Raw genomic sequence first — 25,711 nt, 5'->3', positions numbered from 1 at the left:
GGTGGTGGGAGACATGAGTGGGGGCCTGATGGAGGCTGCCCCTGGATGCTGGGGGGTGGGGGTGCAGGTGGACATGAGTGGGGGCCTGGTGGGGGCTGCCCATGGTGGCTGGGGGGTGGGGGTGGGTGGGAGACATGAGTGGGGGCCTGGTGGGGGCTGCCCATGGTGGCTGGGGGGTGGGGGTGATAGGGGACATGAGTGGGGGCCTGGTGGAGGGTGCCCCTGCACTGCTGGGGGGTGGGGGTGGTGGGAGACATGAGTGGGGGCCTGGTGGAGGGTGCCCCTGGTGGCTGGGGGGTGGGGGTGGTGGGAGACATGAGTGGGGGCCTGGTGGAGGGTGCCCCTGGACTGCTGGGGGGTGGGGGTGACAGGGGACATGGGTGGGGGCCTGGTGGAGGGTGCCCCTGCACTGCTGGGGGGTGGGTGTGGTGGGAGACATGAGTGGGGGCCTGGTGGAGGCTGCCCCTGGTGGCTGGAGGGTGGGGGTGGTGGGAGACATGAGTGGGGGCCTGGTGGAGGGTGCCCCTGCACTGCTGGGGGTGGGGGTGGTGGGAGACATGGGTGGGGGCCTGGTGGAGGGTGCCCCTGGTGGCTGGGGGGTGGGGGTGGTGGGAGACATGAGTGGGGGCCTGGTGGAGGGTGCCCCTGGTGGCTGGGGGGTGGGGTGGTGGGAGACATGGGTGGGGGCCTGGTGGAGGGTGCCCCTGGTGGCTGGGGGGTGGGGGTGGTGGGAGACATGAGTGGGGGCCTGGTGGAGGCTGCCCCTGGTGGCTGGGGGTTGGGGTGGTGGGAGACATGAGTGGGGGCCTGGTGGAGGGTGCCCCTGGTGGCTGGGGGGTGGGGGTGGTGGGAGACAGGAGTGGGGGGCTGGTGGAGGCTGCCCCTGCACGGCTGGGGGGTGGGGGTGGTGGGAGACATGAGTGGGGGCCTGGTGGAGGCTGCCCCTGCACTGCTGGGGGGTGGGGGTGGTGGGAGACATGAGTGGGGGCCTGGTGGAGGGTGCCCCTGGTGGTTGGGGGGTGGGGGTGGTGGGAGACATGAGTGGGGGCCTGGTGGAGGGTGCCCCTGGTGGCTGGGGGGTGGGGGTGGTGGGAGACATGAGTGGGGGCCTGGTGGAGGGTGCCCCTGGATGCTGGGGGGTGGGGGGGGTGGGAGACATGAGTGGGGGCCTGGTGGAGGGTGCCCCTGCACTGCTGGGGGTGGGGGTGATAGGGGACATGGGTGGGGGCCTGGTGGAGGGTGCCCCTGCACTGCTGGGGGGTGGGGGTGGTGGGAGACATGAGTGGGGGCCTGGTGGAGGGTGCCCCTGGTGGCTGGGGGGTGGGGGTGGTGGGAGACATGAGTGGGGGCCTGGTGGAGGGTGCCCCTGCACTGCTGGGGGGTGGGGGTGATAGGGGACATGAGTGGGGGCCTGGTGGAGGCTGCCCCTGGTGGCGGGGGGGTGGGGGTGATAGGGGACATGAGTGGGGGCCTGGTGGAGGGTGCCCCTGGTGGCGGGGGGGGTGGGGGTGATAGGGGACATGAGTGGGGGCCTGGTGGAGGGTGCCCCTGGATGCTGGGGGGTGGGGGTGCAGGGGTATATGAGTGTGGGCCTGATGGAGGGTGCCCCTGCACTGCTGGGGGGTGGGGGTGATAGGGGACATGAGTGGGGGCCTGGTGGGGGCTGGCCATGGTGGCTGGGGGCTGGGGTGGTGGGAGACATGAGTGGGGGCCTGGTGGAGGGTGCCCCTGCACTGCTGGGGGGTGGGGGTGATAGGGGACATGGGTGGGGGCCTGGTGGAGGCTGCCCCTGGTGGCGGGGGGGTGGGGGTGGTGGGAGACATGAGTGGGGGCCTGGTGGAGGGTGCCCCTGCACTGCTGGGGGGTGGGGGTGGTGGGAGACATGAGTGGGGGCCTGGTGGAGGGTGCCCCTGCACTGCTGGGGGGTGGGGGTGGTGGGAGACATGAGTGGGGGCCTGGTGGAGGGTGCCCCTGGTGGCTGGGGGTGGGGGTGGTGGGAGACATGGGAGGGGGCCTGGTGGAGGGTGCCCCTGGATGCTGGGGGTTGGGGGTGGTGGGAGACATGAGTGGGGGCCTGGTGGAGGGTGCCCCTGGTGGCTGGGGGGTGGGGGTGGTGGGAGACATGAGTGGGGGCCTGGTGGGGGCTGCCCATGGTGGCTGGGGGTGGGGGTGATAGGGGACATGAGTGGGGGCCTGGTGGAGGGTACCCCTGCACTGCTGGGGGGTGGGGGTGGTGGGAGACATGAGTGGGGGCCTGGTGGAGGGTGCCCCTGGTGGCTGGGGGGTGGGGGTGGTGGGAGACATGGGTGGGGGCCTGGTGGAGGGTGCCCTGGTGGCTGGGGGTGGGGGTGGTGGGAGACATGAGTGGGGGCCTGGTGGAGGGTGCCCCTGGTGGCTGGGGGGTGGGGGTGGTGGGAGACATGAGTGGGGGCCTGGTGGAGGGTGCCCCTGGTGGCTGGGGGGTGGGGGTGGTGGGAGACATGGGTGGGGGCCTGGTGGAGGGTGCCCCTGGTGGCTGGGGGTGGGGGTGGTGGGAGACATGAGTGGGGGCCTGGTGGAGGGTGCCCCTGGTGGCTGGGGGGTGGGGTGGTGGGAGACATGAGTGGGGGCCTGGTGGAGGGTGCCCCTGGATGCTGGGGGGTGGGGGTGGTGGGAGACATGAGTGGGGGCCTGGTGGAGGGTGCCCCTGCACTGCTGGGGGGTAGGGGTGGTGGGAGACATGAATGGGGGCCTGGTGGAGGCTGCCCCTGGTGGCTGGGGGGTGGGGTGGTGGGAGACATGAGTGGGGGCCTGGTGGAGGGTGCCCCTGGTGGCTGGGGGGTGGGGGTGGTGGGAGACAGGAGTGGGGGCCTGGTGGAGGCTGCCCCTGCACGGCTGGGGGGTGGGGGTGGTGGGAGACATGAGTGGGGGCCTGGTGGAGGCTGCCCCTGCACTGCTGGGGGGTGGGGGTGGTGGGAGACATGAGTGGGGGCCTGGTGGAGGGTGCCCCTGGTGGTTGGGGGGTGGGGGTGGTGGGAGACATGAGTGGGGGCCTGGTGGAGGGTGCCCCTTGTGGCTGGGGGGTGGGGGTGGTGGGAGACATGAGTGGGGGCCTGGTGGAGGGTGCCCCTGGATGCTGGGGGGTGGGGGGGGGGTGGGAGACATGAGTGGGGGCCTGGTGGAGGGTGCCCCTGCACTGCTGGGGGGTGGGGGTGATAGGGGACATGGGTGGGGGCCTGGTGGAGGGTGCCCCTGCACTGCTGGGGGGTGGGGGTGGTGGGAGACATGAGTGGGGGCCTGGTGGAGGGTGCCCCTGGTGGCTGGGGGTGGGGGTGGTGGGAGACATGAGTGGGGGCCTGGTGGAGGGTGCCCCTGCACTGCTGGGGGGTGGGGGTGATAGGGGACATGAGTGGGGGCCTGGTGGAGGCTGCCCCTGGTGGCGGGGGGGGGGGTGATAGGGAACATGAGTGGGGGCCTGGTGGAGGGTGCCCCTGGTGGTGGGGGGGGTGGGGGTGATAGGGGACATGAGTGGGGGCCTGGTGGAGGGTGCCCCTGGATGCTGGGGGGTGGGGGTGCAGGGGGACATGAGTGTGGGCCTGGTGGAGGGTGCCCCTGCACTGCTGGGAGGTGGGGGTGATAGGGGACATGAGTGGGGGCCTGGTGGGGGCTGGCCATGGTGGCTGGGGGGTGGGGGTGGTGGGAGACATGGGTGGGGGCCTGGTGGAGGGTGCCCCTGGATGCTGGGGGGTGGGGGTGGTGGGAGACATGAGTGCGGGCCTGGTGGGGGCTGCCCATGGTGGCTGGGGGGTGGGGGTGCAGGGGGACATGAGTGGGGGCCTGGTGGGGGCTGCCCATGGTGGCTGGGGGGTGGTGGTGGTGGGAGACATGAGTGGGGGCCTGGTGGAGGGTGCCCCTGCACTGCTGGGGGGTGGGGGTGGTGGGAGACATGAGTGGGGGCCTGGTGGAGGGTGCCCCTGGTGGCTGGGGGGTGGGGTTGGTGGGAGACATGGGTGGGGGCCTGGTGGAGGCCGCCCCTGGTGGCGGGGGGGTGGGGTGATAGGGGACATGAGTGGGGGCCTGGTGGAGGGTGCCCCTGGATGCTGGGGGGTGGGGGTGCAGGGGGACATGAGTGGGGGCCTGGTGGAGGGTGCCCCTGGATGCTGGGGGGTGGGGGTGCAGGGGGACATGAGTGGGGGCCTGGAGGAGGGTGCCCCTGCACTGCTGGGGGGTGGGGGTGGTGGGGGACATGAGTGGGGGCCTGGTGGAGGGTGCCCCTGGATGCTGGGGGGTGGGGGTGGTGGGAGACATGAGTGGGGGCCTGGTGGGGGCTGCCCATGGTGGCTGGGGGGTGGGGGTGAGGGGGACATGAGTGGCGGCCTGGTGGGGCCTGCCCATGGTGGCTGGGAGGTGTGGGTGGGTGGGAGACATGAGTGGAGACCTGGTGGAGGGTGCCCCTGCACTGCTGGGGGGTGGGGGTGGTGGGAGACATGAGTGGGGGCCTGGTGGAGGGTGCCCCTGGTGGCTGGGGGGTGGGGGTGGTGGGAGACATGAGTGGGGGCCTGGTGGAGGCTGCCCCTGCACTGCTGGGGGGTGGGGGTGGTGGGAGACATGAGTGGGGGCCTGGTGGAGGGTGCCCCTGGATGCTGGGGGGTGGGCATGGTGGGAGACATGAGTGGGGGCCTGGTGGGGGCTGCCCATGGTGGCTGGGGGGTGGGGGTGAGCGGGACATGAGTGGGGGCGTGGTGGGGCCTGCCCATGGTGGCTGGGGGGTGTGAGACATGAGTGGAGACCTGGTGGAGGGTGCCCCTGCACTGCTGGGGGGTGGGGGTGGTGGGAGACATGAGTGGGGGCCTGGTGGAGGGTGCCCCTGGTGGCTGGGGGGTGGAGGTGGTGGGAGACATGGGTGGGGGCCTGGTGGAGGCTGCCCCTGGTGGCGGGGGGGTGGGGGTGATAGGGGACATGAGTGGGGGCCTGGTGGAGGGTGCCCCTGGATGCTGGTGGTTGGGGGTGCAGGGGACATGAGTGGGGGCCTGGTGGAGGGTGCCCCTGGATGCTGGGGGGTGGGGGTGCAGGGGGACATGAGTGGGGGCCTGGTGGAGGGTGCCCCTGCACTGCTGAGGGGTGGGGGTGGTGGGAGACATGAGTGGGGGCCTGGTGGAGGCTGCCCATGCACTGCTGGGGGGGTGGGAGTGGTGGGAGACATGAGTGGGGGCCTGATGGAGGCTGCACCTGGATGCTGGGGGGTGGGGGTGCAGGTGGACATGAGTGGGGGCCTGGTGGGGGCTGCCCATGGTGGCTGGGTGGTGGGGGTTGGTGGGAGACATGAGTGGGGGCCTGGTGGGGGCTGCCCATGGTGGCTGGGGGGTGGGGGTGATAGGGGACATGAGTGGGGGCCTGGTGGAGGGTGCCCCTGCACTGCTGGGGGGTGGGGGTGGTGGGAGACATGAGTGGGGGCCTGGTGGAGGGTGCCCCTGGTGGCTGGGGGGTGGGGGTGGTGGGGAGACATGAGTGGGGGCCTGGTGGAGGGTGCCCCTGGACTGCTGGGGGGTGGGGGTGACAGGGGACATGGGTGGGGGCCTGGTGGAGGGTGCCCCTGCACTGCTGGGGGGTGGGTGTGGTGGGAGACTTGAGTGGGGGCCTGGTGGAGGCTGCCCCTGGTGGCTGGGGGGTGGGGGTGGTGGGAGACATGAGTGGGGGCCTGGTGGAGGGTGCCCCTGCACTGCTGGGGGTGGGGGTGGTGGGAGACATGAGTGGGGGCCTGGTGGAGGGTGCCCCTGCACTGCTGGGGGCTGGGGGTGGTGGGAGACATGGGTGGGGGCCTGGTGGAGGGTGCCCCTGGATGCTGGGGGGTGGGGGTGGTGGGAGACATGAGTGGGGGCCTGGTGGAGGGTGCCCCTGGTGGCTGGGAGGTGGGGGTGGTGGGAGACATGAGTGGGGGCCTGGTGGGGGCTGCCCATGGTGGCTGGGGGGTGGGGGTGATAGGGGACATGAGTGGGGGCCTGGTGGAGGATGCCCCTGCACTGCTGGGGGGTGGGGGTGGTGGGAGACATGAGTGGGGGCCTGGTGGAGGGTGCCCCTGGTGGCTGGGGGGTGGGGGTGGTGGGAGACATGGGTGGGGGCCTGGTGGAGGGTGCCCCTGGTGGCTGGGGGTGGGGGTGGTGGGAGACATGAGTGGGGGCCTGGTGGAGGGTGCCCCTGGTGGCTGGGGGGTGGGGGTGGTGGGAGACATGAGTGGGGGCCTGGAGGAGGGTGCCCCTGGTGGCTGGGGGGTGGGGGTGGTGGGAGACATGGGTGGGGGCCTGGTGGAGGGTGCCCCTGGATGCTGGGGGTGGGGGTGGTGGGAGACATGAGTGGGGGCCTGGTGGAGGGTGCCTCTGCACTGCTGGGGGTAGGGGTGGTGGGAGACATGAGTGGGGGCCTGGTGGAGGCTGCCCCTGGTGGCTGGGGGGTGGGGCTGGTGGGAGACATGAGTGGGGGCCTGGTGGAGGGTGCCCCTGGTGGCTGGGGGGTGGGGGTGGTGGGAGACATGAGTGGGGGCCTGGTGGAGGGTGTCCCTGGTGGCTGGGGGGTGGGGGTGGTGGGAGACATGGGTGGGGGCCTGGTGGAGGGTGCCCCTGGTGGCTGGGGGTGGGGGTGGTGGGAGACATGAGTGAGGGCCTGGTGGAGGGTGCCCCTGGTGGCTGGGGGGTGGGGGTGGTGGGAGACATGAGTGGGGGCCTGGTGGAGGGTGCCCCTGGTGGCTGGGGGGTGGGGTGGTGGGAGACATGAGTGGGGGCCTGGTGGAGGGTGCCCCTGGATGCTGGGGGGTGGGGGTGGTGGGAGACATGAGTGGGGGCCTGGTGGAGGGTGCCCCTGCACTGCTGGGGGGTAGGGGTGGTGGGAGACATGAGTGGGGGCCTGGTGGAGGCTGCCCCTGGTGGCTGGGGGGTGGGGGTGGTGGGAGACATGAGTGGGGGCCTGGTGGAGGGTGCCCCTGGTGGCTGGGGGGTGGGGGTGGTGGGAGACAGGAGTGGGGGCCTGGTGGAGGCTGCCCCTGCACGGCTGGGGGGTGGGGGTGGTGGGAGACATGAGTGGGGGCCTGGTGGAGGCTGCCCCTGCACTGCTGGGGGGTGGGGGTGGTGGGAGACATGAGTGGGGGCCTGGTGGAGGGTGCCCCTGGTGGTTGGGGTGTGTGGGTGGTGGGAGACATGAGTGGGGGCCTGGTGGAGGGTGCCCCTGGTGGCTGGGGGGTGGGGGTGGTGGGAGACATGAGTGGGGGCCTGGTGGAGGGTGCCCCTGGATGCTGGGGGGTGGGGGCGGTGGGAGACATGAGTGGGGGCCTGGTGGAGGGTGCCCCTGCACTTCTGGGGGGTGGGGGTGATAGGGGACATGGGTGGGGGCCTGGTGGAGGGTGCCCCTGCACTGCTGGGGGGTGGGGGTGGTGGGAGACATGAGTGGGGGCCTGGTGGAGGCTGCCCCTGGTGGCTAGGGGGTGGGGGTGGTGGGAGACATGAGTGGGGGCCTGGTGGAGGGTGCCCCTGGTGGCTGGGGGGTGGGGGTGGTGGGAGACATGAGTGGGGGCCTGGTGGAGGGTGCCCCTGCACTGCTGGGGGGTGGGGGTGATAGGGGGCATGAGTGGGGGCCTGGTGGGGGCTGGCCATGTTGGCTGGGGGGTGGGGGTGGTGGGAGACATGAGTGGGGGCCTGGTGGAGGGTGCCCCTGGTGGCTGGGGGGTGGGGGTGCAGGGGGACATGAGTGTGGGCCTGGTGGAGGGTGCCCCTGCACTGCTGGGGGGTGGGGGTGATAGGGGGCATGAGTGGGGGCCTGGTGGGGGCTGGCCATGTTGGCTGGGGGGTGGGGGTGGTGGGAGACATGAGTGGGGGCCTGGTGGAGGGTGCCCCTGGATGCTGGGGGGTGGGGGTGGTGGGAGACATGAGTGGGGGCCTGGTGGAGGGTGCCCCTGGTGGCGGCGGGTGGGGTGATAGGGGACATGAGTGGGGGCCTGGTGGAGGGTGCCCATGGTGGCTGGGGGGTGGGGGTGGTGGGAGACATGAGTGGGGGCCTGGTGGAGGGTGCCCCTGCACTGCTGGGGGGTGGGGGTGGTGGGAGACATGAGTGGGGGCCTGGTGGAGGGTGCCCCTGGTGGCTGGGGGGTGGGGGTAGTGGGAGACATGGGTGGGGGCCTGGTGGAGGCTGCCCCTGGTGGCGGGGGGTGGGGTGATAGGGGACATGAGTGGGGGCCTGGTGGAGAGTGCCCCTGGATGCTGGGGGGTGGGGGTGCAGGGGGACATGAGTGGGGGCCTGGTGGAGGGTTCCCCTGGATGCTGGGGGGTGGGGGTGCAGGGGGACATGAGTGGGGGCCTGGTGGAGGGTGCCCCTGCACTGCTGGGGGGTGGGGGTGGTGGGAGACATGAGTGGGGGCCTGGTGGAGGGTGCCCCTGCACTGCTGGGGGGTGGGGGGGGTGGGAGACATGAGTGGGGGCCTGGTGGAGGGTGCCCCTGCACTGCTGGGGGGTGGGGGTGGTGGGAGACATGAGTGGGGGCCTGGTGGAGGGTGCCCCTGGTGGCTGGGGGGTGGGGGTGGTGGGAGACATGAGTGGGGGCCTGGTGGAGGCTGCCCCTGCACTTCTGGGGGGTGGGGGTGGTGGGAGACATGCATTGTTGATCAGTAGTGCAAGGTGACATGTGGGTTGGCTGGGGGGCATGCCCATGGTGGATGGGCTGCCTGCGGGACATGAGCAGGGGTGCAGGGTAGTCCCCCGTGGTGTGGGCTGCCTGCAGGGGCCGTGGAGGTTGTGGAGCGTACACCTGGGAGGACCCACACGGCCAATTCACGTGTAGTACTCCCCAGAACCCCTGAAATACACATACCCTGCTGAAATTGCGTGTGGAACTTCCCGCGCACCCCTGAAATACACGTAGCCTGCTGAAATCGCATGTGGAACTTCCCACGCACCCCTGGAATACACGTACCCTGCTGAAATCACATGTGGAACTTCCCGCGCACCCATAGAATACACGTACCCTGCTCGCACTGGGCCAATCGCGTGTGGAACTTCCCGCGCACCCCTGGAATACACGTACCCTGCTTGCACAGGGCCAATCGCGTGTGGAACTTCCCGCGCACCCCTGAAATACACGTACCCTGCTCGCACTGGGCCAATCGCGTGTGGAACTTCCCGCGCACCCCTGAAATACACGTAACCTGATGAAATCGCGTGTGGAACTTCCCGCGCACCCCTGAAATACACGTACCCTGCTTGCACGGGCCCAATTGCGTGTGGAACTTCCCGCGCACCCCTGAAATACATGTTCCCCGCTTGGCGTTTGCTGTTTGCCAGCCCGGTGAACTGGTCCAGGGTTAGCGCAGCCCTTTGCGATGATTTAGCGATTTTGATGGCTTTTCCTTGCGCGAGGGCGTTCTTGGGGGCGTTACTGGCGCTGCTGCAGGGTCGCTGCGATTCTCTGCGCCACGGCTGGTTTGGGAGCCTAAAATCCATGCATACGCTGTGCGCGGAAATCGGTTTTAGCGCACGTGCCTGGCGCAGACAATCGCACGCGGACACTCTGCGCCAGCCGCTTGCGACACTTTTCTGCGAAATTCTATGAATTACCCTGTTTGTGTTTTTGTGTTTTCTGAGTGATACAAAGACAAACTGAGGGAAGTGGGAAGGGATTGTATTTTGTTTTTTTAACATTTCCTGAAAAGTAAGTATCACTGAAAGAAAATGGAAGGAAAAAGAAGAGGAAAGAGAACTGCAAACATTTTGTTTTGTTTTTGGGGTGACCCAAAGGAAAAATAGGAACTACAAAAGAAGCTCTTTTTTGTTTTTGTTAATAACATTTTTACAAGGGAAAATGTATAAAAAGGCATGAAAAGAGGGGGGCCTAAAACACTGTAGAGGGATGTATAAATAAATTAACCAAATTAAAATAGTAGGAAAGCACACCAAAATTCTCCAAAGCACTCAAATATTCCCCCAAAATCAACAGGTCACGTGAGCCTGCCCTGCGTACCTCTCCCTAAAGCCAAACATAACCCAATGGAAGTGGGCATGAGCTGGGGCTTTAAAGGGTCTCAAGACATCTTTAGATGATTGAAGGACTCTAATTGACTGTTTGATCACCCCTTTCGAGTCTCAGGTCTTCCACGGCTTCTCAAGACGGGGAGGGGGGGACCTGAAAAACTCCTCAAAGTTAGAGGCAGAGGTCAGCCCATCAAAAATACCATAGGAATCCAAACCACCAAGGCCTTCCCACAGCATGCCTTCTCAAAACCACACAATAAAATGCTGCCCAATATTGCATTTGATCAAGAGCAAATTATCTGTTTTCAAAACACAATCATTTAAATTCTACTCACATCAAAAGTGACAGTAGCCTCTTTCCAAATATCCTGGCGATCAGATATTTAGATGTTTAAGCAATAATGGTCTCATCAAATGACTTAAATCATAAATATATGTATGCCTTTTGCCTCAGACGTCTCTGTAAGTACCAACATTGACCTGTTTAAACTATATTATTTATTTGGATTTCACCTGCCCTTAAAATGCTGCCAGAGTTAGAATGAGTGGTATTGGGGTAGGTGTGCAGGGGTTACCATGTTTGTTCAGTTGGAAAAGAGGGGTAGAGGATAAACTGTGTAGCTTCCTGCTTCAGTTTGTGCGGGAGACTCTGAAGTAGGAAGAGATCTAGTGGTGATGGTTGACTGATTGGTGCATATTTTGGCGAACATCATTTAGTTAGATGGAAATCGCCTGAAGTCACCCTAACAAGAAGAAGAAGAATCATTATGAAAAGTATTGTGGGACGAAGCTCAACCTTTTGTTAACCGTTAAACATATTTCCAAATTAATTCATGACAGTAACTATATTAATAACATTGGCCCCCAGAGCAGAAGATACTTCTTGAGACTAATATGTGTTCAATTCACATCTTATTAAAACATACTCCTTAGAAAGTGACTGTCTATAAAAGATTGCTGGCAAAACTTTAGACTCATTGATATTATTGAATGTCTGTTGTACTAAAAAAATATAAAGGTTGTAGCTACCATGAGGGAAAAACCAACATGCTGACACTCTCTTTTTCTTTTACAGTTCCAAATGTAACAAACAACCTTAGTGTGAGTGATGTCTCCATCGATTCCGTATCTCTGAGCTGGGACCCTCCAACCGGCAACAAAAGCTCTTATTTGGTTGAAGTGTTTGGCACTCCTCCCTCGAGTTTCATGGTGGATAATGAATCAGCGTCCATCACTGACCTGGTGCCGGGAAATTTCTACACATTTCTTGTCTCTTCTGTCTCCGGTGATCACACACTGCAGGGCAAGAAGAGCACCATTTCCACATACACAGGTTAGTAGATTTTACTGTCTTGGAGGTAGGTCTTCCTAAATTGGAAGTCTCAGTGGTATAAAGATTTACGTGAAAAGTGCAATCAAAAGGTCTGGCTACACAGGAAAAATTTAGAATTTATAAAGACATTGCAACCGTCTACTGGGCTGCACCTCAACAAAGCATGCAATAAATAATTTCTCATAATTTAAATTTGATTAAGAACAAATAATTCTATATAATGAATTAACATTGTTAATTAATTATAAGACTTCAATGTACTTTAAGAAAGGATCTATGCCTTTTAAAGTAGTAGCTTTGTGTATCAGTGTTACTCTTCACAATATCACAGTTCTCTTATATTTGAACACATGAAACCAATTAATCTCTCCACACCAATACTCATTAAGGTATGTTGCTAGCAAGTTAGACTTTTACCACAATTGGAGAGTCTTTGAGAGTTGTAAACAGACATGTTACACAGAAATGCACTGACAACTGAAATAGAGGGGGGCAGAATATCAAGCACATTGCTATACAATGACAATTAATTGTTATAATCACCTCTACAAAATTGAATTCTAATTAAAAATTAAAATGTATAATTTCAGAATGAAATATGTTTGAAAGTCGTGACTTGATACCAGAAAACACAGATTCACAATGAAAAAAATGGCTTTACTTTAACAGATAGCAGTGTAACTTTACAATTGTTAAGACACTTGGAGCGATCATTAATCCACCGAGATACCACCAAACTGAATTTCTGTAACTGCCACTTTGTCTGGTGGAATAACTTCAAGATTACAAGTGGTGGTGGCGGTGTTAGCCCCATTAATTGAAGTCCATAGGACTCCATGGGGATTTTGGTGGAATTCCCACTTGCTGTAATTCTGCCGGCGGTACTTCTGCCCATTTTTTTATATTTGTGGTGGGAAGGTGGCAGGTTTACGTTTTCAACTGTGTTCCAAATTCCATATGATTGTGATGAGCTGATAATGTAAGCCATACCTTGTATGGTGTTGATCAACATGTGTCTTCACTATCGGCCCAGGCCAGCTGTGGAGGGGTTGAGTATATTCAAGTCAGACTGCCTGTCCTTGCCAGCAAACAGGAAAATATATTGAAAGACTATACCTCTCATTAGTCCTTTGTGAGGCCAGGACACATTTCACTACAGCAGGACTGACTACCAGCAGGAGTGGTCCTGGGAAACCGGAATCAAAGAGGTCACCCTATACAAAGTACTAGCCCACATGAGGGTACTGAATACCAAAAGGCATTTAATGCTATATGGTTCCACCATCTTGTTTCTCTCTGCACCTTTTCTTGCTTCCTGACTGCCACACATTCTTTAGCACACAACACATTGGGTGTGTTGCAAGAAGGAAACAACCACTTGTCACAAGAACAGAGTTTGGACCATTTAAAGCAAGCTTTCTCTTATCCAAACTTCTGTGGGCGTTTACCCATAAAAGAGGGAGTCCAACACTCCTTCTTTAACTCACATTTAGACCAATATGGAAGAATGTATTTCAACCTCCTTTGGGAAAGTTGATCTTACCAAAGCCTTCAGTCATTGTGTTGTATAACGGGGATTCCAAGGCAGGGGCAAGCACTGCTCCTTACCTGCTCCCAGGGTACTGTGAGAGGTCAGAAATGAAAGCCAGACACATAGATATAGGGTTCTCAACCTTTGCCATTTTTATTAAAACACAAAGGGTGGGGTAAATTCTGATCTGTCCCAATCCTAATGAGAATGTCCCTATAAACGAAAATAAAACTAAAGCAAATTGTATCTGTTCCTCACACTAACATGTACAAAACTGTACAAGGTAAATGTCTCTAGTTCCAACCCAATAAAGGAAATAGTGTGGAAGTTCAAAGAGGTGATTCCAGTAAGGGAATCATTGTATTTCGGAGTTGCTTCCCTTCCCCTGAAGCAGTTCAGGAAGCTAGAAGTTAGAAATATGTTGTTCCAACAATGTTCTGTCCAAAAAAAAAAATAATCTATTTGGATTTAACAAAGCAAAAATGTCTCATCCATAGAATACAGTTGTTGGAATAGCCAAACACATGTCTTTTCTGCAGAACATTTTTCTGAGGAGGGCAAAACCAAATGTCTCTTTCATAGAACATTGTTCTCAGAATGGCAAAATCAAATTTCTCATTCATAGAACACTGGTGCACAAAATAAATATTAAACAAACAAATATTAAACAAACTGTTTTCAGAATGGCAAAACCAAACATCTCCTTCATAAAACACTGTTTTCAGAATGGCAAAAGCAAATGTCTCTTTCATGGAACACTGTTTTCAGAATGGCAAGGTTTATCTCTTACACAACTGTTGTTGTCCTGGTATACTCCCCTGCCAGTAATAGCTTTTTAACTACAAAGAAATCTCTTGATATCCTGGTTTACTCCGGTTTACTCTCCTGACAGGAATATCACATTTTTGAATCACAGAGACCTCCTGGTGTACTCTCCTGCCAGGTGTTTTCTTCAAAAAAGTCTTACTGCCTTATACTCTTATCAGACTTCATTCTACTTTAGATACTATGCAATCATATTTCTTCAGTGGCACAACTTGTTGGCTCTAGTGATTACTTGTGTCAATTTCACCCATGCAGACTTTTCATATATGAGGGTGTGTTCAAGCTCAGCCTGTCAACCTTTCTTTGAATTTATCTTGGCTCTTGATAACGCTTGCTCCCAATCTCCCCCAACTGACATCTCATGTCAAGAGAGTTGGCAAACCTGTGCCTCCTTATCTCTCTCTCAATGTCTCTTGACTTATAGTAACGCTGGTTCCAGGTTTCCCCCGACTGACATCTCATGTTCGGAGTATTGCACCAATTCTGTCTCTTTACTTCTCTCCCAATGTCTTTTGGCATATGGCAATGCTGGTCCTAGGTTTCCCCCAACGGACATCTCATGTCAGGAGATTTGTACCAAGTTTGCCCGTTGCTTCTCTCCCAATGTCGTTCGGCTTATAGCACTGCTGGTTCCAGGTATTCCCCAACGGACATCTTGAGTTAGCGAAATTGTACCAGGTTTGCCTTTTTATCTTACTTTGATTTGGTCAGCATTCAAAAGTATTCTTTAAAATTCTTTCATGGTTTTGCATGTCCCGGGGTCCCTTCCACTCTCAGGCTGACTCACCGGTATAATGTACTGTGGTTGCGAGCTTCATCCACGGGGCTGGCTTCCCTGCTTGTGCAGCAGCTCGTTTGGTTCCTGCATCAGCGTTCGCTTCCTCTGCCACCGGGACCTGCGCAAAATTACAGGGCCTCCTCTTTCCTGACCCCGCTGTGCTTCAGTCACCTCCTTGTTGCCGGAGTCTGACTTCTCCGTTCTGAAAATCTGCTGACCCGCTGCAGGCAGATGTTCCCCGCTTCTCCCATGGCTCTTCTCTTCTGAATTGCCTTTGTTGCCAGTCCCGTTTCCCTCTCCGTGTACTCTGCAGCCTCTTCCTTGCCTTTTCCTCGAACCTCCAGCTGCAGAAAACCTTGGGGTTTATATTTCCCATGCACCTCACTCTTAAAGTCACATTTCCTGTTCATTGACTCCATTGTCATCTTCTTCGTCTCAGTACTCCAGGTATTATGGGACTTGGAGTACATATACATTCTAGATTTCTGAAGGCGGAATTGTTTTAAGCACTTGTTGGAACAGAGTTTTTCAAAATCAGAAGAGATTATGTGAACATTATGTGGAGTGATTTGGTGCTCAAGGGTCCTATCCAGATCAAAATCTCTATAATGAAGGGATGTTCAATGCAAACCCTGCATACCTGAGGTGTAAAGGTTATTCCAAAGGGGAGGTTTTACATACACAGTGTTTTGGCTTTTAACAGAGGAAGGATTTTCACAATGACAACATGCCACCATGTCTTTAGGGACCCTTCATTTCATATATAGAGGAATACCACATCTTGCCTGGAGGTCATCACATCTCCCCCCAGGTGATACTCCCTCATAATACCATCCTCAGGGTCATGATCAGGTAATGGTGGCCTTCTCCTGGCTACATGAGAGGAGGTTTTAGGCTTGGGGTCAGTGATGACTCTGCAGGATTCATCACAGTATGTTGCAGACGACTCTTGCTGAGGACTTGGACCTGCCACTCTACACTAAAACTCTATAGGCTGGGAGAGCAAAACTTAAAGGACTTACTCTCTCCTAGAGCCCCTTCAGTGGTTCTCACAATATCTGTCGAGCCAGATCAGCCAGGATCACTGTTCTACCACATCAAACCGGTCAAACCGCATTAATTCCATGTTCACCGCGCATCTGGACCAGAGGGACCGTCAGTGCTGTTTTTGGCACTTCATTAAACCTTCAAACACCATCAGTTGAACCGGCTCGCCGCTGCAGTGTGCCAAGTGGAGGATGTCACCTATTCTGCTCGGATGACCTACTCACTGCTGTGGTCCAACTTGAACCCCTACCTCTTTGATCTTTTCATCAGAACAGCAAGGTTGTTACATCAAACCGTGCACCTCGACTCAGACCGCTGGAGCATAGCATCACTTGCTGACCTGAACCATTGATTACTAATGTCTCATACCAACTCGAACCTCTGTCCGAATCATGGTGATCCATCCGAACAGCACTAACCGAAATGACGCACTTGACCACACCATGCTCGTGGTCAACTCTCCTCTTGATCCAACATGACTCACTGCACCCAAATATTGTTCCACCCACTCCTCAGTACAGCTCTAAGACAGGTTCAATGCCATCAAACTGCTGAACATTGGATACAAGTACTTTAAACTCACCCTTTCCCCTTAGACCTTTTGCATTCCTAGAGACTGGTTAAAGATTCTCTTGCACCTTTTTACCCACTGAAAGACATATCCTTTTTGAATTCCTTATTGCATTCCTTGCCTCTTTTCCTCTCTGCTGAAAACCCAGACTGCTACACCATTACTTTATGCATTTCTTTGTCTATCCTTTACGGGGTGGATTTTTAAAGTGTTTTTATAGTAATTTGTACATTGGTGTGTTTGATTAAACAACTTTATATATCATTTTCACAGACAAAACGTTAGTTTCAGGGACGTTAAGATGCAAACTTAATTCACCAAAATCCCTGAAATTCAGCTAAAGCCACCTTAACTTCCTGCCCCCTGTTCCACAGCCTATGTCCACACTGATGATATTACAGATGATGTCACTGATGACATCACTGGTGACATCACTAATATCATCTATGACATCAATGATTAATTAATGGCATGTGACATAAGATCACTCTAGGTATTTGCCCCTATTTAGACCAACCTTAAGTTTCTACATATGTGATATTAGCTTTTTAGAATAGTTCATAAAAATGAGTACATTGTTTTAATCAGTAAACAACTCCACATGCATCATATTACTAGTTGTGAAGCTTTTCTATGTAGTACTTTGGCAAAAGATGATATCTGTATTATAAATAGTACATTGCTTAGAATGTGCCTGTTTGTGCCAAATACAACTAAGATATGTTCACTATAATATAATCTGTATATACATATACAAAAATAAAATGTGTAGAAATAAATAGACACATGTTGAACCCTTATGATTTACTATTTTTTAAATAAACATATGTAAATACTCAATTGTTTTATTGTACAATACATGTATGCACAAATCATTTTCTAAATGACATGAGAATTTATTTTATTTATTTATTGTGCATTTATAAGGTAATTACACATCAAGTAAATAGTTTTTCAAAGCGCCCACAGGGCAATGGGTATGGAACATGGTAACGAAAGGGAAACGTAATAACAATGAAAAGAAAGAAAGAGGCAGTCCTACTAGGCCTTGTGAGCATTCAGAACGTGCAAGTGTAGAGAGAGAGAAGGGACGAGGGAGGGGGGTGAGTGCTAAGATTTCCACTAAGGGAAGTGCTAGGGGGTAAGTTGCAAGCTGCTGTTAAGTGCCTGGCAGAGATCATTTGGTAAGAGTGGTCAACTGCTGATATAATAAGTGCAGGACTATGAGACAGCGCATCTTTTGCCCACACTTAAAAGCATGTCAGTTGCAGTCATCTCAACGTCGGCCTAAGGGAGTACAGTAAACCATTTGTTAATCTGTCACTTCATATTAAATATGTCTATGGTGTCACTGCTCTGAAAGTGTCTCTCAGCTAAGGTACTCATTACTCGCGTGCCATTCATTCCCCTTTTCAATAGGGGCAACACTTGGAAAGTGCAACTCAATACATTGCATGTCTCTACTTTTTTAACATTGCATGTTTGTTCTACTATAAGGCGGTGTACACATGTGTGCACTTTTACACTCCGCCATGCAAAGTGATTAAACGCTGCCTGTCATGCTCGCATGCCAGGCATCGTTTATTTTCAATTGTACATGCTGCCTGCCGGTGTGTACAATTGATCCCTATGGGGTTTGCCTGTGGTGCATTAAGCCGGTGGACTCCATATGGATCTCCAGCATGTGCGCCGGAGTGATAATCCAATGCCGGCGTAAATGCTGGAGCATTTGTATGGCAGGGAGGAAGGAAGATGGCAGAAAAGCAACTTGCGTTATGCCCCCCTCTCCACCATACAAACGATTGTACATATGGTGCGGCATGAATGAAAGGCGTAAAAGCTTTACTCAAGTGTTTTACGACTTTCATTCACGTAACGGCACTATTGAAAATGAGCTGACGCGTGCTCACAATCAGCAGAATAGTGAATTCTGTGGATCCTCTAGATCCTCTAGCAAGGCTAGTGAAAACTTTCAGGAGCTTGTTCAAGGCCATTTTCACTGTGCATCTTCAGGGGTACCTGGGCGTGTACTACAGTACATACATATGCTGTTCCAGAGTGTGCGTTATACATATTTAAGGGAACGGAGCAGTGAAGAGAAGAACAAGTTGCAGCTCACTGTCTACAAAGAAGCCCACTCGAATCCCTGTGGATATGATGACATATTTTTTAATCAGTTGAATTTTGAATGGTGCAAAGACATCCAAGTGCAATCTGCAAGGTTATAATGGTATACATTTGAGCACTATTTGCATATTCGTACGTGCAGGTGAAGTGAATCAGTGAGAGCAAAATCACTCTAAATTTGCAGAAACACATTAACAAAAACCATTGTTCTGGATTTTTTTGCAGTACCAAATGTTATCAACAATCTGATTCTCACCAATTACACAATTGATTCAATATCTCTGAGCTGGGACCCTCCAACCAGCAACAAAAGCTACTATCTGGTAGAGGTTCACGGAGTCCCCGCCACAAATGTCACAGTCGTGAATGAATCGGTGACCATCTTCAATCTAATACCTGGGAATCTGTACAATGTTTTCGTCTCAGCTGTGGCTGGCGATGGTCTACTGGAAGGCGAGAGCAGCAAGATCAGATATTTAGGTAAGTGCTTTCCAAGGGGCTTACAATTTTTCTATGGACAATATATTTTGGTAACAGAATTGGCTCTTCACTGAGCTGTTTGGCATGTTATGAAATTGGACCACACATGGCATCCACTCACAGAGTTGGCACGCGCAAAATCAAAGAAAAGGCATCTTAAAGCAGACAGAATATTAGAAGTAGAAATGACATCTTGCAAAGCTGGGCCTACAGAAGGATACTCTCAAATATGCGAACATCAACAAATACAAAAAACCACAGGATTGCCCTTTCGTGGCTACTCATATGCTGCCCTCCAGAGTGTTTAGACTTTAACTCCCAGCAGCCCTAGCCAGAATTGCCAGTGGTGAAGGATCATGGGAGTTGTAGTTCAAAACAAAACATTTGAGGTAGCTAAAGTGAAGAGTTAAAGAAATCGGACACGCTTAACATATTCTAGACATATCTCCAATGTATCCTTTCACTTATGATCCTTATAAAAAATAATATTGATCTTATTGCTGAGGGGTGAAATCAGCCTCCAGAGAATTTACATATTTAAACAAATAATGTTTAAGTGTACACGTTTTTTCAGAATGTATACATTTTTTAATGTAAATATAGCTTGTGATATTATAAAAGAAAATCTAGTTGTGGATATTAACTTGCCTTATTATTTGTTTTCTTTAAGAAAGCTCCTGATTAAAGATAGGGGACCTAGATTAACGCATCTCACTTTTAGCACAAATGAGTCCTAGCAAAGCCGGAACGTTTTGCCAGGATCTGAGGGCAATTGTACCTTCAGCCAAACATACACCTGTTCCATGTCCAGGGGGTTCAACTATCAGACTCATTCCAGCTCTTCAGACTCGCCAGGCACTTGTATTATAAATGCTTTCAAAAGAATAAAGTGTGACCGATGGCTGACACCAAATGACTAATGTTCCTGGGGTATCCCCGTTTCCTGTTGTGATCTAGGGACGTGTGTTATTAGCATAAGAGCACTGGAGATGGACACTATTGTGTCATCTCTTCTATTTCATTCATGTGTGGTTTAGTTATTACATAACCTTCTGCACAGTTGGAAAATCATACAAAAGGCAGTTAAAAAATATTCTTTCTGTTCTGTTATTAACATTATCGTATACATTTTAATGTAAACAATCACTACAACGTATTACAATTAATCTATATATGAATTTAAGAGCAGATCTGATACATAGTACCATACATCCAGAGTTGCTAAGATAGTACTTCTAGCAGGTAGAATGTGTTGCCAGAACATTTTGTTAGGAATAATGTTCTTATCATAGTTGAAATGTTTATAGTATCTGATGCAGGCATCCTGCAGATTAGAGAAATGTGTAACCAAGTGGCAGATACTGTCAATTGTCATGTTGTCTGCAGGAACCGCCGCTCTCTTGGAATGCCTAACCTAGCACCTTGCACTGGCATTGATGACATCAAGTTATATTGAAGCTGCATTACAAAACTATGTTATCTACTGGCTGTATACACACTTAGGTATTTTTGTTTCAAATTTGTGCTCAGCAAAGGATTTCTGCCTTATTAGATGTTCAAAATGATTGCGCAGGTCCAATGACGTAGCTTTCTTCTTTATTAGCGCATTACGCTGTCGAGTTCCTCCCAATTTGGAAACCAAACAATTTGCTCATGGAAGGCCATGCAAGCATCAACATAAGCTTTAGAAACAGTAGCTGAGCCTTTTCGTATAACTTCACCAAAAATGACCACCCGAGTATCAGCCCCTGTTGTAAACAGTTCTATGGACTCAGGGAAACTAGGCTCAGTTCTATATCTATGCATTCCATTGGTGTACAGTTAGCTATCCCCAGTGAATTGGACCATCTTTTCCCTTCTACTTTTTTAAATTGATAATTTTCAAATCTTAATATGTTTCCAGATCATGTATTATAGTTGGTACAATACTAAGATTGCATATTTCCAGCAGGCTGTCTATTGAATACCTGTGTGTTTCATACGTAAAACACCGAGCCTCTAGTAACTTCATTAGTGCTTTTTTCTATATGCTCCATAACGCATTGTTTATTATGTCTGTTATTGATAAAAATAGCAAAGTATATAAAACGTTCAACTACTTCAGTTGGATGTGAGGACACATGCAAATACATTGGATCTTTGTCTCTCTTAGTGTTGAAAATCACAATTTCTGTTTTTATCAAAATGGGTCTGTAATTCCATTTATCATCTATTCTAATGCAATCTCAACCATAGTGAGGTAGTTGGTTTGCTATATTTTTGGGGGTCAAGTCTTGTGCAAGCAAGTGACCAGTCAAGCAGTTGCTCTGTTGTTTGAGAGAAAATAGTATTTTGGTAGTGCTCTGTATTATGCTAAGTACCGATGTGTGACAATGTAAAACAGAACAGGTTTAACGTACAAACAATACTGGCTCAATAAAGACAATTCTATAATTGTACTGATGGCTTCATTAAAGGTTGATGCTTTGTCCCCAGAACTAGCTCAACCAGCAGTTAAAATTATTGCAAAAGATGCATATTTTAGGAACCACTGCATGCAGTCAAATTGAAATTTAATTAAAATCCATGTTGAACCTTTTTTTGAGGCTGGGAATAGATTGAGTACAGTAACGGATAACACTGCTGCACCGTGATAATTAATGGTCGGATGAACCAGAAGAAGGACTCAAACTACATTGCGACATATTTAAAGATGTTTATTTACATTCAAACCAACACACCAAGCTAGGAATATCGCTATGAGGGAAGTTCCCTACCCAACAAAACAAAAGCTAAAGGTCGTCTTTCTGAATCCTAACCAACTAACTGACCCTACCACTTTAGGAAAACACCTAACTAAAAGGAAAAAGGGGAGGTTTGTTCAATAGCCTCGGTATAGGCTTCTGCCTGGCCCAACTTCTCAAAGTTCCCCTTAGAATACAATGGTATAGTCTTCACAGGCTTTGCATAGAGTTTCTTGGTTAAAATTATAATCATCTTCTTTATGGGTTTTACTCTCCCCTTGATAAAGAAAACGGTTTCTACTTTTATTTTTCTCCAGTTTTATTTCAAATGTCCAAATCCTTCCAGGATTACTTGAAAATACACTTCTCTGTCTCCCACCTTCGTGGCACTGGGATTCCCCAAAGTCCCTGTCTCCCACCTCCCTGGCACTGGGACTACCCAAAGTCTCGGTCTCCCACCTCCGTGGCACTGGGACTACCCAAAGTCCCTGTCTCCCACCTCCCTGGCACTGGGACTACCCAAAGTCTCGGTCTCCCACCTCCGTGGCACTGGGACTACCCAAAGTCCCTGTCTCCCACCTCCGTGGCACTGGGACTACCCAAAGTCCCTGTCTCCCACCTTCCTGGCACTGGGATTCCCCAAAGTCCCTGTCTCCCACCTTCGTGGCACTGGGACTAACCGAAGTACTGTGGCTCTTAGGCAGTTGTCTGGTTTCTCAATCATAATATTTAACTGAGGGCATTGAAATGACGAAGCTGACACCTTACAGGAAAGAATGAACTCATATGTTTATTGCTTAGAGTACAAGTGTAAACCGACTGCCATAAACCCCTTCCCCTTTCCCCCTTAAGGGAAAGTGATGTTTTATTTTGGTGTCCTAACCAACCTTGACCACTCTCCTCTTATTCCATACATCACCACCATCTAACCAAACAGCATTCTCACAATCCCTCTCAACTGTCTTGAGGTCAGAAGGGTGTGGTTAAAGTATTCCACACAGCCATTACTCTGTGGGTGATATAATGCCATCCTCCTATGCTTCACACCTCTTTTCTGGAGCCACCCTTGAAACTCCCTCGATAGAAACTATGGTCCATTGTCACTAAGCAAGCGCTAGGGCAACTATTCCCTCCAAAACACGTTCTCCAGAAATTTTATAATGTTCCTAGAAGTGGCATCTCTGATGACCCCCCAGCTCAGGCCATTTCAAGAAAAGATCCATCACTAACATAACATGGCTGTCCCTGCAGCCAGTAACGTTCAAAGGCCCAAGAAGATCAACAGCAATGATGCCCCATGGCAGCATAGGTACTTTAGGAACGTCCATGGGTGGTACCTGTGACTTCAACACCTTGTCACTGTCGTGGCATGCCTCACAATCCTTCACATGCATTTCAATGAAGGTATCCATGAGTGGCCGCCAAAAATCCAATGGAATAACAGATTTAGTCCTACTAATTCCCATGTGACCCCGTGGCCCAGCTCAAAGATGGTTTCTCTCATGCCTCATGGCACTAACAATCTCTGTCCTCTACAGACAAACTCTCGCTCCAGCTTCAATTCATCTTTGGCCCTCCTGTAAGCACAAAGATTGGCATCGGCTCAGAGGTTCTCCCCTCTCCATTTATCTTTTATCAGCTTTTTGACAACTTGATACTCCTCATCTTCTAAACAAGCTAACCCGCAGTCACCTCCCGTAAACTGTCATTAACCATCAACCAAGCGTCACGCTACACAGAAGGACATTGTGCAGTCCTTTCTCCTGCTTTGTATCCCTTGTATGCAACTTATCTAATTGTATATAATTCAATGTAACCAAGCCTTCTCAATGCGCCCAGATATCTTAGGGTGAGGTGCGCTAAAAAAATCAATAAGCAAACAAACAAACAAACCACAAATATGTCCATCACATCGTCCTCAACAAACATCTCATTTTCATCCTCATCATTGATGGGGCTCCTGGAATGAACGTCAGCAACTAGATTTTCACTGCCACACACATGTTTCATTGTGAAATCTAAGCCTTGAAGTCTTGTGATCCATTTAGATATCCTCTAGGAGACAACATCCAAACCATTGCTGGAAACTAGTGGCTTGTGATCAGTGTGTATCACCCAATTTCTTGCAAACAAATGCACCATGTACTTAAGAACAGCCAGGCAACAGCAAGTGCCTCCTGTTCAATAATAGAGAATAGGCTCCCAACATCCTTAAGCATGCCAGAAACAAATGCTGTGTGCTGGGACATGGAAGATGATTTTTGTGTGAGAACAACCCCCAAACCATATTTGGATGCATCACTGTAAACAACAATCCTCTCTGAAACCCTGCAGAACTGGGGCCGACAAAATGTCTTGTTTGACCATCATGACCTCCTCCTGACAAGCCTCAGAACACTCAAAATTAACTCCTCTCCTGGCATAATCTCATCAAAGCTATTGTCTTGTCTCCCAAACCCCTCACAAACTTGACATGATACTCAATCAGTCCTAAAAATGAGGGCACACCTGCCTTGTTTTTGCAAAGGAAATTTTCTGTAATGGCCTTGACAGTACGCCCTCACCTGACGAATTGTAACCTAGGTAATCCACCGATGACCTCCCAAATGTGTACTTTTCCAACATCAAAGTCAGACCAGTGCCTCCTCGCCTCTTCAATACCATCTTCAAACTTAAGTCATACTCCTTCCTGTCACAACCCCAAACCAGGATGTCATTCTAATTCCGAGATCATCTCATCAATCTTTGGCAACAGGAATCTTTCTGTCACCACATTGTTATTGACCTCTCTAAGGTCGATGCAGGGCTTGATGGTCGCATTGCCCTTCCTCACCACTACAATGGGACTCACATTATGAAGCCTCTGCCTGTTCTATGACTCCATCTTTCAACAACCTATCTAATTCCAGCACTGACCTGAGCTTGGCTACAGAAGGACTGCACCTCTCTTCAATCTGATCCTATGGATGAACTCTTTGAGGCATTCAAATCCTCCCTTGAAAACACTGGGCGCCCACCTTACCACCTCATCATCATCATCCAATGCACAAACTGCCGCAATATCACTGTTATCGCTGGTATAAACCTGCTCAGTGGCATTGGCATCGAGCTTAATGCAGAGCGCTGCTTGACGGATACCGTAGAAATTAATTAATTTTTAAAAAATCGAGGTAGAAATGACCATGTTTCTTTGGTCGAATTTGGTGGGGATTTTTGTATATATTTTAATTACATAATTGGTTGGGGGTGGGGTCAGGGTATTAGTTAAGCTAAGGAGGGTGAGGAGGCAGGGTGCTAGGGTTTCCCACAGCAATATATTAAAAAAAGTGCAAAAAGCAAAAAGTTATTTTAGTTTTTGGGACAAAATATTCAATCATTTCTCCATTTGTTTTTTTTTTATTCAGGTATTTCATGAACATCCCTGCTTAACAGCTGCACAATAATACATTTCCACCGACATAAACATAAACACCCGGCATACTGTGCTTCTCCCATTAAACATTAAGGTTGCCTGCAACTCTCCGATGATCAAAATTGGGTAATCACCATAGGCATGATCACCAACCCTTGCTTCCTTCAATACACAGCAAGACAGGTCCTTCTCCCATGATTCCTTACATATTAGGATGTAGTCAGCCACACTGTCGATAAGCATTTCCAATCCAACTCCATTAACTTGAATGATGGCCCTCTGCTTTTTGATCCTCACCTCGAAAATGACATTGACAACCTGAACCACCTCCAAACCGTCATACACATCCCAATCATATTCATCCCCAACATGCTCACTCACATTCCCAGAGTGGGTCGCTGGAGAGTCTACAGCACTTGGCAATGTGCCCCCTCACCCCACACAGTCTCCATTCAACATAGATAACAGAGCGTTTCCTGTCCATTGTCAGATGTTGGGTTCTATCACACCGGTAGCAGTGCCTCACTGGTCGACCAGAAGGACGTCCAGGATTCCCATCAAGTCGAGCATAATCATCTCGACGAGCATAAACACTCACTCTACTTTTTTCCTTGTCTCTTGGTTTCAAATCCTCATATCTCTAGTTTGGTACATCCCTCAACCGAGTGTTCCTTGCACTCAACAACGTCCACTTCCGGGGGGGGGGGGGGGTTCACTGAAGAACCCATGCCACCATCCTTGCACAGTTCCTTGATACATTAGGAGGTGTGCTTGACCTGTTTGGCAATCTCTATGGCCCTGTCAAGGTTAGGATCCTTCTCCCACCAAAGTTCCTCACGAACCTTGTCATCAGAGCACTTAATCAGAAGTTGGTCCCTTAGGTGCTCAGCCTGGCAGC

The 25,711-nt window shown here is 52.3% G+C and overlaps 1 protein-coding gene across 1 annotated transcript in view; it reads left to right on the top strand.

The window, feature by feature from the left end:
• LOC138492816 (receptor-type tyrosine-protein phosphatase eta-like) overlaps positions 1–23,073 on the top strand; it is a 74,095-nt gene extending 51,022 nt beyond the window's left edge. The window contains exons 3-5 of the mRNA XM_069620168.1: positions 11,062–11,319; positions 18,424–18,678; positions 22,940–23,073. Coding sequence (XP_069476269.1) covers positions 11,062–11,319; positions 18,424–18,678; positions 22,940–23,073 — 647 coding nt within the window. The remainder of the gene's footprint in view (positions 1–11,061; positions 11,320–18,423; positions 18,679–22,939) is intronic.
• Positions 23,074–25,711: the final 2,638 nt, after the last annotated feature.

Source organism: Ambystoma mexicanum, chromosome 10 (genome assembly GCF_040938575.1).
Source record: "Ambystoma mexicanum isolate Mex_15411 chromosome 10, UKY_AmexF1_1, whole genome shotgun sequence".
Taxonomy (NCBI): domain Eukaryota; kingdom Metazoa; phylum Chordata; class Amphibia; order Caudata; family Ambystomatidae; genus Ambystoma; species Ambystoma mexicanum.
The sequence above is the reverse complement of the archived record's forward strand: the minus strand, read 5'-3'. Positions and strand labels throughout refer to the sequence as shown.